This window comes from Protomyctophum parallelum, assembly GCF_964188405.1.
Source record: "Protomyctophum parallelum genome assembly, chromosome: 5".
Classification (NCBI taxonomy): Eukaryota; Metazoa; Chordata; class Actinopteri; order Myctophiformes; family Myctophidae; genus Protomyctophum; species Protomyctophum parallelum.
Window position 1 is genome coordinate 9,055,906 of NC_139702.1, and position 17,727 is coordinate 9,073,632.

Sequence of the window (17,727 nt, forward strand, 5' to 3'; positions counted from 1 at the left end):
AAGCTTACATCATGGCCAGCAGAGAGCTTTTTACTTAAAAAAGTACAACAACATATATATACTGCATACAGTATAAAATGTTTGGAAACTTTTGAATAATTGAATTGTTCTTAACATACATTTTCTCTTCTGGGAGACACACACACACACACACACACACACACACACACACACACACACACACACACACACACACACACACACACACACACACACACACACACACACACACACACACACACACACACACACACACACACACACACACACACACACACACACACACACACACACCTTTTTTCAGATGGGGGAGCACGGCCAAATATATATCCATTTGGGGGTCCTTGGCACGAAAACGATTGGGAACTACCGAATTAAAGAATACAACAATGCAATAGATTCCATGTTTTGTTTACTGAAATCTCACTGAGATTTGATTTTCCTTCCAGCCAGGACTCACACTACCACAAGTAGGCAGGGTCAAAGTTACAGCTGAAGCAACAGAGAGACAGACAGACATAATTTCAATGTCCCATAGTTTGCCGTTATACTTCTGAAAGATCCACTTTTTCATTAAATGTTTTCCATTATGGTTCAGTAAAAATATAGGAAGTCGATATACTGCCCAGCACTCTTCAAATGTAACAATTTCGATGCCACACTGGCTTAATGCGAAAACCTCCAGGCTATTACTTAAAAGACAGACTTACTGTAGCATAGCAGGGGTGAACCTATAGCAATAAGAACCCAGAGGTGGTGAAAGCCAGAGGAGCACTCATGTAAAACATGGGCCTTCTTTCAACTGGAATCTCTTGGGCTCACTTTAGTAGTAACTCACAGTTCAAAGCACTGAAATGCGTGTGTTAGTTTGTGACAAGGGATGCACGATATATATGGGTCACCATATCGGATAATATCGGCCGATAATCGTTTAAAAATGGTATCAAGACAAGATATAAAAAATCATTCCCGATATCTCACGCCGATATGATGACAGGAATCATGTGCCAACCACATGGATGGGAAAACAGCTAGTCTTAACCCATTTTGACCTGGGAACGAATCTGCAAATTAATAATTAATTCTAATAAAGCCTGACTGTTTTCTTGAAAAAAAAAGCTATGTTTTTCTGTCAGTCGTTCTCAAACACTTTCATGTCACTTTTCACGATTCTTCAAAAATAGCAGACCTACAAGCTCGTAGCGCGCCACTCGGTGGTGCGCTATGAGCTTGTAGATCTGCTATTTTTCAATAGCTAAAGCATTACATAATGCAACACCAAAAGGGGTTCCCGCCCCAAAATGGGTTAACCTACCGAGACAGGAGATGATGTCTGCGCTGTGAAGTTATCTGTTGAAGGGACAACTAATTTGTCATTGGCAATGACTGTTCAGCTTCAGTCATGGGAGGAGGGAGCAAGATATACAACTGTACTGTATAATAACTTATTAAGTCACCTGAAATCTGACAAGAGTGCTAGATTTAGGAGGGACTCAATGCATATTGAGATCATATCTTACATAACATACTTCTATATCGCAGCTCATTTAAATCTGGCCTATGGGAACAAAGTGTAGGGTTCAGTATAGGTCTAATAAAATCAGCTTTCAACAAAGCAATGTTTCCTTTTTTTTTTAAATCTGCATCTGCACCCAGGAAGGAACACGGTGGACATCTCCACCAGGCTGGGTGGCCTACCCAGGACTGTGTGAAGCCCAACACACACCGTCTGCGAACGCTGCACGTCAAAACAGCCGCCTCAGCCGTTATTTTCAATGAACCTATCCCACACCGGCGGCGTCAGGCGACGCGCGTTCACGCCTCGCCTGACGCTCCCGATACACCACTGTTCTATTTTCCAGGCGTTGATGCGCGGCAACGCCTGTGCCACGTCGCTGCGCACCTGCTTCACAGACGGTGTGTGTTGTTGGGCTTTAGTCAGTCGTGGGTTGGAGCACCCGAGGAAGCTGCAGGGTTTAATAGCGTTTCTATGACATAAGGTTGAGCTTTTCCGCATGTGTGGGTACTATTGTACTATGGGCACAAGTGAACGCGCTCTTGGACGTGCACACTAGAGCACGTGAAATTCCAATATGGGGTTGACTGGATGTCGCATCCATAATGTAACCGTATGGTGTTTTTTGGTAAATAATAAATAGGCCCGCCCACTCATTTTGGAAGCCAATATCATCAACTCATTGACTCCGGAGATCACGTGTACTCAATTTGGTGAAAATTGGTAAAAACGTGAAATCAATGTTGGGCTCTGCAATTCAAATGTGGGGTCAATCTAGACTCGCGTGGTCAGACTGTTGTTCAAATGCTTCCGTCTGAAGAAACGGAAGCTCTATCATGAGTAAGCGATGAAGCGGAGCCTCCTACCCCACCCACTTCCATTTCGTCTTTACAGTCGCACAATTTTATCTCAATATAAATACAAATCAGCTAAAGGATATATAGCTTGCTGAAATGGAAATAAAAAAAATTAAATGTAAAGATGTTTTAAAATATATCTTCGTGAACGGAAATGGCAGCTTCCTTACTCCAGATTCTATATAGCATTCACATAGAGCTGTAGTTCCAGACTCTATATATTATTTATATAGATATTTTGGAATAGTTGTCTGGCTACACGAGAGGATCAATCGGACATTGCGTTCATGATTAGGCCCTCCCACAAACAGCCAATCGGTATGGAATATTACCACATGATTCCATAGATAATGGGCAGGGGTGTGTGTGCAAAATGTCAGAAAATCTAGTCAGGCAGAAGAAATGAGTGTCTTAACAGTGTCCAGTATAAAAGGTGTACTGGAAAATGGTATTGCAATAATCACTATCGGTCGGTATGACCATGGAAATAATTCTTTTTTTGGCCAAAATTGCAATATCGTGCATCCCCATTTATGACTGAAACATAACTTGATAAGAGCATTGTTTGGGGTCTATGACCTATAGTTCAGAACATGACAGATAGTAAAAAAAAAGAAAGAAAAAAAAAACAATATCCGTAAAAACATTTCAAATATTTTTCCAACTTTTGAAAAACCTTAAAAATCTAGAACATTTATGTTCCTTGTCAAAAAACAAAAAAAACGTAGTTGCACTCCTCGGGCCAACACGTGCTTGCGAACGCTTCCTCGCACAGTCCAGCTGCAACGTTCTTTTACAAATCACATGATGGTGCGTCCGTATGACATCACAAAAGTAACATTCACCCCGCCGTCCCGACGTGTTCCCATCGTCTCCCGGGGTGGGGGGGGGGGGGGGGGGGGGGTTGCCAAGTAGGATGACCACCACGAGCCCATCCCACAGTAACTGGTCGTGTCCGGTTGGTGGTCGGGTGAAATTGTAGTGGTGGTAGAGGGGTATTCTCTCCAGTCTGCTATGGCCTTTTCCTACAGCCCAATGCCCTGGGGGTTCAGTCGGTAATAAATAGCAATAAATACTCAAAGCAGGGCTTCAAGGGGTTCATAGGGGATGGCTGCACCAGGAGGACGGGTCCCCCCCTCCCGCCCGCCGGCCCACAAAAACAAAAGACTTTGTCTGATCCCTGAACCAGGCTCCATCGGCAGGATGGATGTTGGGTTTGCCCCCCGTCCTCGACCTCGTCCCCGTCCCGTCAGTCGATGCGGTTGCCACAGATGGTGAAGCGGTCGATCTCCAGCAGGTCTTTCTTGGGCGTTCGGGGCTTGAGTCCGGAGTCTCCCTCCAGGCCCGTGTCGCGGTTCAGGATCAGGATCTTGTCGTCTTCGTCGTCGCCGTCGGGCGTGGTCAGGAAGGCCGAGTCGCTCTTGGGCAGCGTGGGGGGCGCTGGGTGGTGGTGGCTGCTCTCTGCCGGCTGCTCGGGCTGCTCCGCCGATGACGCCGACGGCCCTCCTCTCTCTGCCACGGGATCTGTTGTTTGAGACGGGGCGAAAGGAGGTTATGTCCCTTTAAACGACTGCCATTGACGTGCAAACTCAAACTTATTTAAGGGTTTATATCTTAGAGTATATATTAATAGAGACAGCACCCGGAGGAAACCCTGAGGCGAAATGGACACAGTGGCCGAATTTGTCATTGCAGCTCGAACCAGCATTGGTCCGTTGACTATCATTGCAGTGTGACGGTGTGTGTGTTTGGGCCACTGTGCTCTGGAGTTGTGTTACCTTGCAGTGTAACAGTGTGTGTGTGTGTGTTTGGGCCGCTGTGCTCTGGAGTTGTGTTACCTTGCAGTGTAACAGTGTGTGTGTGTTTGGGGCGCTGTGCTCTGGAGTTGTGTTACCTTGCAGTGTAACAGTGTGTGTGTGTTTGGGCCGCTGTGCTCTGGAGTTGTGTTACCTTGCAGTGTAACAGTGTGTGTGTGTGTTTGTGGCGCTGTGCTCTGGAGTTGTGTTACCTTGCAGTGTAACAGTGTGTGTGTGTTTGGGGCGCTGTGCTCTGGAGTTGTGTTACCTTGCAGTGTAACAGTGTGTGTGTGTTTGGGGCGCTGTGCTCTGGAGTTGTGATACCTTGCAGTGTAACAGTGTGTGTGTGTGTTTGGGGCGCTGTGCTCTGGAGTTGTGTTACCTTGCAGTGTAACAGTGTGTGTGTGTTTGGGCCGCTGTGCTCTGGAGTTGTGTTACCTTGCAGTGTAACAGTGTGTGTGTGTTTGGGCCGCTGTGCTCTGGAGTTGTGTTACCTTGTAGTGTAACAGTGTGTGTGTGTTTGGGCCGCTGTGCTCTGGAGTTGTGTTACCTTGCAGTGTAACAGTGTGTGTGTGTGTTTGGGCCGCTGTGCTCTGGAGTTGTGTTACCTTGCAGTGTAACAGTGTGTGTGTGTGTTTGGGGCGCTGTGCTCTGGAGTTGTGTTACCTTGTAGTGTAACAGTGTGTGTGTGTGTTTGGGGCGCTGTGCTCTGGAGTTGTGTTACCTTGCAGTGTAACAGTGTGTGTGTGTGTGTTTGGGCCGCTGTGCTCTATGGTTGTGTTACCTTGCAGTGTAACAGTGTGTGTGTGTTTGGGCCGCTGTGCTCTGGAGTTGTGTTACCTTGCAGTGTAACAGTGTGTGTGTGTTTGGGGCGCTGTGCTCTGGAGTTGTGTTACCTTGCAGTGTAACAGTGTGTGTGTGTGTGTGTGTGTGTGTGTTTGGGGCGCTGTGCTCTGGAGTTGTGTTACCTAGCAGTGTAACAGTGTGTGTGTGTGTGTGTGTTTGGGGCGCTGTGCTCTGGAGTTGTGTTACCTTGCAGTGTAACAGTGTGTGTGTGTGTGTTTGGGCCGCTGTGCTCTGGAGTTGTGTTACCTTGCAGTGTAACAGTGTGTGTGTGTGTTTGGGGCACTGTGCTCTGGAGTTGTGTTACCTTGCAGTGTAACAGTGTGTGTGTGTTTGGGCCGCTGTGCTCTGGAGTTGTGTTACCTTGCAGTGTAACAGTGTGTGTGTGTGTGTTTGGGGCGCTGTGCTCTGGAGTTGTGTTACCTTGCAGTGTAACAGTGTGTGTGTGTGTGTTTGGGGCGCTGTGCTCTGGAGTTGTGTTACCTTGCAGTGTAACAGTGTGTGTGTGTTTGGGCCGCTGTGCTCTGGAGTTGTGTTACCTTGCAGTGTAACAGTGTGTGTGTGTTTGGGCCGCTGTGCTCTGGAGTTGTGTTACCTTGCAGTGTAACAGTGTGTGTGTGTTTGGGCCGCTGTGCTCTGGAGTTGTGTTACCTTGCAGTGTAACAGTGTGTGTGTGTTTGGGCCGCTGTGCTCTGGAGTTGGCACGGCTGGAGGCGACGGAAGGAGGAGGATCAAACAGCTTCTCCTCCATGTTGGCCTCCTTCACGAACATGCACGACGTCCCCAACAGAATGATGCTGTTCAGCACCTTCAGAGTCATCATCCTGCACGCACGCACACACACACACCTTCTTAAATTACATTGCAATATGTTTTGTTAAATACTGCACATTAACACAATTAAAACATAGGACGTCTGAGAACGTCATAAGGATCCTGAAATATTGGTGCCTACGACGTCTGTGGACGTCCTAGCGACGTCCCAGCGACGCGGGGCGAGATAAGAATATTCAGAATTTTTCCTATTATTATTTTTCGCATTTCGCTTTTCGCTTGCCGTATGCTAAAGCTCAGTGCAACTATTAGCTTGTCATTGACTTCCATGTTAGCGCGGCGGAAAGAATGACTCGTATCTCTGGGTGGATCTTTGTTGGTTGTAAAGTGTCTTGAGACAACTCGTTGTGATTTGACACTATAATAAAATTGAATTGAATTGAATTGAATCTCCTAATCCAAGGCGCTCTCCGTGGTGATGAATGGATCGATATGCTGGCGCTTCATTTCTGCTCCTCATCCGTCTCTCCCGCAAAATATGAACGCTTTTTGGAGCGTAAGAAAATATATTAAGATGATCGGGGATCTGAGGTCTCTTTGTAAAGTCAACTTTTTTAGGAAAGTGTTTCCGGTTCATGGCTTTCAAAGTAAAAGCGATCAGACAACTCTGGCACCCCGGAGCTTCTATTTTGATGCACTTCCGGCACTAACATGGTTAACCACATGAACACCAGTATCTCTATTCAGGGCATGTCATAATAGGATAACAGTGGGAGAGCTACAAGCTCACAACGCATTCCAATCCGTCGCAACCCAATGTGTTGTGAGCTTATAGATTGGCTCTTTTGAGTGGAAATGTAATGGTAAGGAAGAAAAGGAGAGGACCATGTGTAGATCAACAATGTATTCTGTTTTAAACTGTTTATTCGCTGTACTGTAGCTGCATTGCTTACATCACAGTGTACCATCAGCCTGCCATGTTTTTAACCTGTACAGGAAAGCAAGCTTCAAAATCAGTTTCATGCCCCCTTTAAACACTTAAAGCCCATACTCAGTTGAGAGGAGTCCCACAACCGCCACATCCTGTTTTAATTTTACACTAAATATCCTTTACCCAGAGTAATATAGTAAGAGAGTGGCGACACACTTTGATCTCGCCGCAAAACTATGGGCTATAGTTCCAAACATTGCTCCTAGGGCTGGAACTATCCCATTGAGATAGAATGAGCACTTCCACATTCCATTGTTACAATGGGAGTCAACAGGAGTGTCATTACACTCTTACTAGATTACTCTGCTTTTATCCAACTATAGGCCAGTCAATCTAAGATTTGACCGTACATCATCGTACATTTTATCGTACATCATCATGATGCAACATCTCATACTGGCCAATCAGAATGCCTGTTGCCTGTGATTGGTTAGCTCGTTTACATATGACGTAAATCTTCCCTTCAATGTCAATGGCGTTTAATGTTTTGATTGCCCAAATGTGCCAAAATGTGATGAGATCAGCACATTTGGGTGTTTTTAGTGCAAAACGAATGCTTGGAATGGATTCAGTCCAACTTTCAACCACTGAATTTACCATGATCCACAATGTATTATAATACTTTTAATGTAATGTAATTTGGATGACCCTAAGGAATCAGCGATCATAAAAAAACGATTACTTGTGCAATTTATTTTGGGTCAGGCCCATTCTTTGCTTAGATTGACTGGCCTACTACTGGGACAGGTGCGCATGAGACTGACCTGTACTTGAAAAAAAAAATTTGCTCTAAGTGAAGACCTGAAGTGTGCAGGATCTATTATTTTCCACGCTAAAATATCTTAAACAGAATTAGTCCATCTTCAAGTTCACAAAGATGGGCTATTTTCACCTAATGTTTGCCCCAGAATAGAGACGCTAGCGTGCACAGTATGAAGTTAAAACGAGAGCCAAGGAGATGTACAGTAGGGGTGTGATGTTTACCCGAGGTAGAAGAGCAGAACACACATGAAGGACAGAGAGCCCTGGATCTTCACTGAGCTGTTCACCACTCTGATTAACTGGAAGGACACAACCACATCAATACATTCATTAATTCATAATAATAGCGCTTTTCCAAGTGCTCAAAGCGCTTTAAAATGGTTCATTCATTCATACATTGGGCGGTGAAGCGGTGAACAGTCGACGCCAGCGTCCTCACTTCCCACATTCACACACCAATGGTGGCAAGCTCACACTGACCAACTCATTGGAGGCAATGTGGGGTTCAGGTTCTTGTGTCGACAGGAGGAGCCGGGATTCGAACCACCGACCCACGGATCATTGGACGACCTGCTCTACCTCCTGAGCCACAGCCGCCCACACATGACATTATACAATATTACAGTACGTCATCAGCGGTTCACAAAGTGGGCTTCGGGTACCCCAATGAAAACATGTCAACCCATTTAGACCGAGGATGATTCTACAAAAAATGCCTTCTAAATCCTGATAGTTTTCTGAAAAACATATGTTTCTATGTCAGTGGTTCGCAAGGTTTTTCATGTCAAGCACCCCACAAATGATATGCCGACCCCCGTCTGAAAATATTTTGTTCTACGGACCCCCAGAAGAAAAGATTTGAGTTAAAACGTGCGCTCTGAAATATATATTCAAAGATTTGCGCTACATTTTCACGATATTCTTTTTTTAGCAGATCCACAAGCTCGTAGCGCGGCACTCGATCTGTTATTTCTCAATAGCTAAAGTATAACATAATCCTTAAAACACCAAAAGGGGTTCCCGTCCAGAATGGGTTAATAATATAGGATCAAAACCAGATTAATCACTGTATACGTACATAGGACTACATCTGCTATTTGAAAATAGTCGATCTACTATTAACCCATTCTGAACGGGCACCCATTTTGGTGTTGGCATCATGTTATGCTTTAGCTATTGAAAAATAGCAGATCTACAAGCTCATATCGCGCCACCGAGTGGCGCGATACGAGCTTGTAGGTCTGCTATTTTTGAAAAATCGAAGAACGACTGACATTTTTAGAATCTTATCTCAGGTCAGAATGGGTTCATCAGACCAGTGTGTGTCCGGCGGAAACCTCGTATGAATCTGATCTCAGGTCAGAATGGGTTAAAAAATAAATAAACACGACACAAATATTGTAAAGGGGGGGTTCCCCTGGCGCAATATATTTTCAGATGTGGGTCCGAATACAGTGGAGGTCCTTGACATGACAAGTTTGAGAACTACTGATCTACATGATAAATACACACAGCATGTTATGGGACTATATGGTTTGTCTAGAGATCAGCCAACGCAGGGAAGCTGGAAGTAGCCTCACTAAAAACGCCGGGACAACAACGCTCCACACGTCCCAAACTCTTCTCCCTTCTGGCTCCAAAACTGTGGAATGCACTTCCCATTGCAGTCAGAACTGCAGCATCACTCCCAATCTTCCGCCGTAGCCTGAAAACCCACCTTTTCAGACTCCATCATGGCCCATAGCACTTACCCTACCCCCCTTAGATAGCATTTCTGTTGGCTTAGATAGCATTTGACACAGACTTATAACATGTTATGTAGACAGCACTATAATTGTATTGTATATAGTCATAGCACGCCATAGTACATATGTATAGCATAGTAGTGAATATGTATAGTTTATATGTATAGTGTATGTATAGTTTCATTATATAGATATTCCACTGTTACTTTCTTAGCTTACGCATGTTTCATGATAAATGATTTTATGTGATGTATTCCCATGCTTTTGTTCTTGCTTAAATGTAAGTCGCTCTGGATTAAGAGCGTCTGCTAAATGCCTAAATTGTAAATTGTGAGACATTTATGTGAGCGACGGTCGGGTGGGTGGGTGGGTGGGCGCCCATGACGTTTGTGTGACTGTGACTGTGTTATGACAACGTGATACCAACCAGCAGAGCCAGAGGAAGAGGAATGAAGCCCATTCTTCTGGACACTGAGTCACTGTAGTCTGTGTACGCCTGGGCAGAAAACAACAGCATTAGTCACAACTCACAACACAGTCAGCAACAGAGGTTCACACAAGGAAGATCTTTCTGCAAGACAACACAGTGTCTATTCGTACGTCTCTAAATGTTTTGATGAATTGGCCAAGGTGGACCGTCTTGTAAACAAGTGCAATGCTTTATGGTGTCGTCCACTCACAGTTCTCAACAGTCTTTGTATTGAGTTGTACTTGAAATGTACTGTAATTCTGTAAAGTGTTAATAAATATTTCCAACAATCAAATAAAAAAACGTTTATTTTTATTTATTTTGAGTGGAGGGGTGCTTTTGGATATCCCATCCATAATATACCCCTTTGGGAGTATTTAATGACGCCTGAACTACGTTAGAACAGTTGCTGTGACTGGTTAAATGAAATGACTAGTACACTTCATCTTGAGAGAATAATGTATTTCCTGAGAAACAGGGAGAGCCAGTTTGATAAGGTTTGGCTGCCCCTTGTCCATTACCTGAGTAGAAACAATTAATGGACAGGATACCATTGATATGGTTGACTGTACGCCATTTTCTTTTCAGATGTTTTCCATGAGCTTTTTATCATCTTATTATATAGTATGCAGTGTCACTGAGCAGTATGGGTGGGAGGGTTAAGGGATTTTTTCTTTCATTTTGTTTCATAAAAAAGTATTTCATACCATAATGTTTGTAATAATGTATAATCTGTTCAATAAAAACATATTTGACAAAAAGAACAGTTGCTGTGCGTTTCCAACATCCTGTCAGCATAAACAGCTCAGCTGAAATATAACAGTAAACATGGACTTCTCATGGTTGTGGACTTGTGGTAATCAATGATTCAAAGTCAGCTTGTAAATTATGGTGTCAGACAGACACAGCGAGGAGGATAAAAGTCACATTTTATCCTCCTCTCTGTGTCTGTCTGACTGATGAGCGGCGGCGACACTCCTCTCCAAAGGTTTATCCATTTTGTACTTGAAGTGCCCAGGGCACTCTGTACCCAGGGCACTCTGTACCCAGGGCACTCTGTACCCAGGGCACCATGTACCCAGGGCACTCTGTACCCAGGGCACCATGTACCCAGGGCACCATGTACCCAGGGCACCATGTACCCAGGGCACCATGTACCCAGGGCACCATGTACCCAGGGCACCATGTACCCAGGGCACCATGTACCCAGGGCACTCTGTACCCAGGGCACTCTGTACCCAGGGCACTCTGTACCCAGGGCACTCTGTACCCAGGGCACCATGTACCCAGGGCACTCTGTACCCAGGGCACTCTGTACCCAGGGCACTCTGTACCCAGGGCACTCTGTACCCAGGGCACCATGTACCCAGGGCACTCTGTACCCAGGGCACTCTGTACCCAGGGCACTCTGTACCCAGGGCCCCCTGTACCCAGGGCACTCTGTACCCAGGGCACTCTGTACCCAGGGCACCATGTACCCAGGGCACCATGTACCCAGGGCACTCTGTACCCAGGGCACTCTGTACCCAGGGCACTATGTACCCAGGGCACTCTGTACCCAGGGCACTCTGTACCCAGGGCACTATGTACCCAGGGCACTCTGAAACGCACTGCTGGGCACTGGGAAGAAGAGCATTTCTATTTTATATGGTATAGAAGCACATCTTTACCATAGAAATGCATGGAAGAAAGGCGCTGGCAGCTTAAAAAAACCGATATCTTAACACAGGACTAGTGACGGTGCACATGGATGTACAGGACCCTCATACAGTACAACAGGACGTTACAGAAACTACTGTACATTTAGGATGCCAAGCTTATCCATATCACTAGTGATCAGAGGTTCCCGAACGGTATGCCTTGGAATACTGTGACAACCACACAGTATAATTGCAATATCTTGCAATAGTCTTAACCCATTCTGACCTGAGATCAGATTCATACAAGGTTTCCGCCGGACACACACTGGTCTGATGAACCCATTCTGACCTGAGATCAGATTCTAAAAATGTCAGTCACTCTTCGATTTTTCAAAAATAGCAGACCTACAAGCTCGTATCGCGCCACTCGGTGGCGCGATATGAGCTTGTAGATCTGCTATTTTTGAATAGCTAAAGCATAACATGATGCTGACACCAAAATGGGTGCCCGGTCAGAATGGGTTAACCACTTTCAACTTGCCAACCCTATTTTGGACATTAGGCAGAAATTTGTAATTCACAAATCTTAAAATGGGTTAAAAAGCCTATCTACAACCTCAGACAACACATCCTGAAAGCTCTTTAAGTAGGAAATAGGGCTTACCGTACAATATATGGTCCAACTTTGTCGTTCGTAAGTACAAATAAGCATTTACAGACAGTGTGATAACACGTGCTATAGAGGCTATTTTACATGGACATCAACACAGGTGTTGCCTTGAGATTTTAACTTGGCCTTTGGTGTGCCTCTTGGGGCAGGAAAACGTTGAAGAACACTATAATCTAAAAGGCACTTAGTGTGGATTCAACTCACATTTTTCTGCCGGCTGCTGACCAGGTCGAAGGCCAGGCTGGCTCGGTACTCTCCGTACACCTGGGGGACAAGACATGGTATGGTAATGAGACAATGACGTCAGAAGATTGATTAGTATCAGGTCCAACACCTGGGGGACAAGACATGGACATGGTATGGTAATGAGACAATGACGTCAGAAGATTGATTAGTATCAGGTCCAACACCTGGGGGACAAGACATGGACATGGTATGGTAATGAGACAATGACGTCAGAAGATTGATTAGTATCAGGTCCAACACCTGGGGGACAAGACATGGACATTGTATGGTAATGAGACAATGACGTCAGAAGATTGATTAGTATCAGGTCCAACACCTGGGGGACAAGACATGGACAGCGTATGGTAATGAGACAATGACGTCAGAAGATTGATTTGTATCAGGTCCAAACAGCTGGTTGAAAAGTGAGCGGAGACACAGGTTAAAGAGAAGAGAGAGAGAGAGAGAGAGAGAGAGAGAGAGAGAGAGAGAGAGAGAGAGAGAGAGAGAGAGAGAGAGAGATTTCGTTTTATTAGCACAGTGTAAAAAATGAACCACATAAGACATGAGAATCCTTTCCTTGATGGAAAAGAAAATAAGCATAAAAAGTAAGAATAATAACAACAGCAGCAAGAATAAATCAAAGGCATTCAAGCTTGCAAAGACACCAGCAACAGCAGTAAAAACACAAAACCTGCATAGAAATGGAAATAAAAATGATTTTTTTTAATAAAGTGACGTGTGTGTGCGCATGTGTGTGTGTGTGTGTATTAAGTACTTGGAGGTAAGAAAGAGACAGGGGAGGTGGTTTTCGATTGAGTTTGACACACTGGGGATAAAGGGGTTAATCTCTTTGTGCAGGAGTTGGCTTTCATTACGTAACCATAGTTACAGCCAGCCTGCCCACCACCACCCAAAGTTGGACAAATTAAAGAAGAGGGCGCAGGTGGGAGGGTGAGGTAGGAGGAGGACTTAACTGGCTTTTTATTGAACCACTTAAACCCCAGAGCCATCGAATAGAAGAGTTGCGACATTGAGGGGGCAGAAAACAGCCCGGTCACGGGGTTCAGGTACTCGCGATAGCCCATAGACCCAATGCATTTCCGTGAACGTCCGGTTGTCCCCATTTGAAGCCTTCAAATAGGGACAAACCAATAGAAGTCTATGTACAGTAGACGAGCCGCCATTGGACGACTGGCCCCATGAAGTGAACGGAGTTTGCGTAACTCTGTCTTACTATATGGCTCTGTTAAACCCTAGATACTTACTGACTGGGGTCCCCTAGTATAGGGCTCTATACCAGGTCCTCTAACATATATTATCGCCAAATGTTCATCCCCACAGAATAAGATTTGAAAGGATGGTTTAAAAAAATGATAGCTTTGGTTAAAACAAAAAGGTTTAAAGGTTAAAGTTCTAATAGTAATGCGTAAGTGTGTGTGCGCGTGTGTGTGTGTGTGGCCATAGCTGACTGGTTAGTAAGCCCTCCTGAGGAACAAAGGGGCTGTGGTTGTTACAGGCATAGATATATATAAGAAAGCTAGAAGGAGCACCCGCTCTCTGGCCAACGAAGAGCGACGTTGCTACGTGGCGGCCATCTTACTTCGGGGCAGCATAACATGTACTTTTAAATAACCATAACTTGCAAAATCTTCAACCGATTTTCAAACGGTTTGGTTTGTTATAAACGTCAGAGACTTCCGCATACTTATATGCTTTTTATACGACGTTCATATATAAAAAAACTAAATTAAGCAGATAAGCGTCCTGAATCATAGCCACGTTGACAACGTTTGTAATAAACCAACCCGTTTGTACAGTAAATCCGTCAAGATTTGAGCGAGTTATTGTTTGAGCTGCCATAGAACATACTGTACTGTAGCCCCGAAGCAAGATGGCCGCCAGGTGGACTACGTCAGAGACTCCGCCTTTGAGCCATCTAGACAATGTGTCGATGTGTGTCCCTGAGCAACACTCTTAACCCCTAATTGCTCCCAGAGCGGCTCACTGCTCCAGCCTCCTAGTTGTTATACGATGTATAAATGCAGGACAAATGTAACGTACTGTACTGTATGTGCAAATATACAATGAGCAAAAACAAATGATGTATTTTATCATTATTAATGTGTGTGTACAGTACTGTGGGTGTAGTGAAGAGAGGTCTAAGAAAGGAGCGAGCTCGCACGTGAAAGCGATCAGGAGAGAGAGTGAGATAGAGAGAGGTTGTAGAAGAGCGGGCTGAATGTAGGCCAGTGGAGCAGAAACCAGAACAACAATGCACTGCTTCCTCCTCAATCACACAGGAGTCAAGTTTCCCTGCTTGAATAAACATGACCAGCCAGCACTCAATAAACCACACACACACACACACACACACACACACATACACGGTACACATGCACGCACGCACGCACGCACGCACGCCAGGGTTTTTCCTGCGTGCAGAAATCCCAGGTGGCTGTCTGGGAGTTTGTTCCCGCTGACCCCTAAAGGAAGGTAGAAAAAAGCCCTACAATAAATACAAGCATCTGTTCTGGTGCTCAGCTCATCAAAAGTACATCATGTGGAAGTGCGTCTGCCGCCTCAGACATATCTGGCGATCTCGTCTGGCATGCAAAGATTGGTCTCTTATTATGCTCGCCACCTACAAGGCCCCTCTCAATAATAGTTTATTTTGAAAATCATTTAAAAAAAATAGTTCAACTAGCCGATCTACATCTACACCTTGCGAGCTTGTAGATCAGCTATTTGAACTATTTTAAAAAGGTTTTTTTTAAATAGTAAAACAAATGGCAAATAAGTTTAGGGATAAGGTTTAAGGTAGCCCTAAACGTCATGTTTTATTATTACTATGATTATTGATGATGATGCCTGAGAGAGAGAGAGAGAGAGAGAGAGAGAGAGACAGAGACAGAGACAGAGACAGAGACAGAGACAGAGACAGAGACAGAGACAGAGACAGAGACAGAGACAGAGACAGAGACAGAGACAGAGACAGAGACAGAGAGAGAGAGAGAGAGAGAGAGAGAGAGAGAGAGAGAGAGAGAGAGAGAGAGAGAGAGAGAGAGACAAAGAGAGAGAGAGAGAGACAAAGAGACAGAGAGAGAGAGAGAGACAGAGAGACAGAGAGACAGAGAGACAGAGAGAGAGAGAGAGAGAGAGAGAGAGAGAGAGAGACCCCGGTTTGATTCCTGGGCTGGGTGGACCATTAAGCTCCCTCACGTTGTTTCCAGAGTCCTGAATAATCTCCACTGTAACTATCAACAAAGGCAGAAAAAAAAAACTAAAAACACGTGTACCGACCGAGGGCCCCTCTATGTTATTCCATTACATTAAGTATGTGTACCGAGGGCCCCTCTATGTTATTCCATTACATTAAGTATGTGTACCGAGGGCCCCTCTATGTTATTCCATTACATTAAGTATGTGTACCGAGGGCCCCTCTATGTTATTCCATTACATTAAGTATGTGTACCGAGGGCCCCTCTATGTTATTCCATTACATTAAGTATGTGTACCGAGGACCCCTCTATGTTATTCCATTACATTAAGTATGTGTACCGAGGGCCCCTCTATGTTATTCCATTACATTAAGTATGTGTACCGAGGGGCCCCTCTATGTTATTCCATTACATTAAGTATGTGTACCGAGGGCCCCTCTATGTTATTCCATTACATTAAGTATGTGTACCGAGGGCCCCTCTATGTTATTCCATTACATTAAGTATGTGTACCGAGGGCCCCTCTATGTTATTCCATTACATTAAGTATGTGTACCGAGGGCCCCTCTATGTTATTCCATTACATTAAGTATGTGTACCGAGGGCCCCTCTATGTTATTCCATTACATTAAGTATGTGTACCGAGGGCCCCTCTATGTTATTCCATTACATTAAGTATGTGTACCGAGGGCCCCTCTATGTTATTCCATTACATTAAGTATGTGTACCGAGGGCCCCTCTATGTTATTCCATTACATTAAGTATGTGTACCGAGGGGCCCCTCTATGTTATTCCATTACATTAAGTGTGTACCGAGGGCCCCTCTATGTTATTCCATTACATTAAGTATGTGTACCGAGGGCCCCTCTATGTTATTCCATTACATTAAGTATGTGTACCGAGGGCCCCTCTATGTTATTCCATTACATTAAGTATGTGTACCGAGGGCCCCTCTATGTTATTCCATTACATTAAGTATGTGTACAGAGGGCCCCTCTATGTTATTCCATTACATTAAGTATGTGTACCGAGGGCCCCTCTATGTTATTCCATTACATTAAGTATGTGTACCGAGGGCCCCTCTATGTTATTCCATTACATTAAGTATGTGTACCGAGGGCCCCTCTATGTTATTCCATTACATTAAGTATGTGTACCGAGGGCCCCTCTATGTTATTCCATTACATTAAGTATGTGTACCGAGGGCCCCTCTATGTTATTCCATTACATTAAGTATGTGTACCGAGGGCCCCTCTATGTTATTCCATTACATTAAGTATGTGTACCGAGGGCCCCTCTATGTTATTCCATTACATTAAGTATGTGTACCGAGGGGCCCCTCTATGTTATTCCATTACATTAAGTGTGTACCGAGGGCCCCTCTATGTTATTCCATTACATTAAGTATGTGTACCGAGGGCCCCTCTATGTTATTCCATTACATTAAGTATGTGTACCGAGGGCCCCTCTATGTTATTCCATTACATTAAGTATGTGTACCGAGGGCCCCTCTATGTTATTCCATTACATTAAGTATGTGTACCGAGGGCCCCTCTATGTTATTCCATTACATTAAGTATGTGTACCGAGGGCCCCTCTATGTTATTCCATTACATTAAGTATGTGTACAGAGGGCCCCTCTATGTTATTCCATTACATTAAGTATGTGTACCAAGGGCCCCTCTATGTTATTCCATTACATTAAGTATGTGTACCGAGGGCCCCTCTATGTTATTCCATTACATTAAGTATGTGTACCGAGAGCCCCTCTATGTTATTCCATTACATTAAGTGTGTACCGAGGGCCCCTCTATGTTATTCCATTACATTAAGTATGTGTACCGAGGGCCCCTCTATGTTATTCCATTACATTAAGTATGTGTACCGAGGGCCCCTCTATGTTATTCCATTACATTAAGTATGTGTACCGAGGGCCCCTCTATGTTATTCCATTACATTAAGTATGTGTACCGAGGGCCCCTCTATGTTATTCCATTACATTAAGTATGTGTACCGAGGGCCCCTCTATGTTATTCCATTACATTAAGTATGTGTACCGAGGGCCCCTCTATGTTATTCCATTACATTAAGTATGTGTACCGAGGGCCCCTCTATGTTATTCCATTACATTAAGTATGTGTACCGAGGGCCCCTCTATGTTATTCCATTACATTAAGTATGTGTACAGAGGGCCCCTCTATGTTATTCCATTACATTA

At 44.5% G+C, this 17,727-nt stretch overlaps 1 protein-coding gene across 2 annotated transcripts in view; it reads right to left on the reverse strand.

The window, feature by feature from the left end:
* Positions 1-275: 275 nt before the first annotated feature.
* The window catches only part of tapt1b (transmembrane anterior posterior transformation 1b), a 37,311-nt gene continuing 19,859 nt past the window's right edge, over positions 276-17,727 (reverse strand). The window contains exons 10-15 of one of the 2 annotated variants that reach the window (XR_014569221.1): positions 12,268-12,327; positions 9,712-9,780; positions 7,762-7,838; positions 5,664-5,836; positions 1,268-3,897; positions 276-1,196 (exon numbers count right to left, since the gene is read on the reverse strand). Coding sequence is in view for 1 of the 2 variants with exons in the window: in XM_083764891.1 (XP_083621017.1) it covers positions 3,623-3,897; positions 5,664-5,836; positions 7,762-7,838; positions 9,712-9,780; positions 12,268-12,327 (654 nt within the window). In the remaining variant the exon portion in view is untranslated. Of the gene's footprint in view, positions 3,898-5,663; positions 5,837-7,761; positions 7,839-9,711; positions 9,781-12,267; positions 12,328-17,727 lie in introns of both variants that reach the window. The other variant, XM_083764891.1, reaches the window with a different exon arrangement.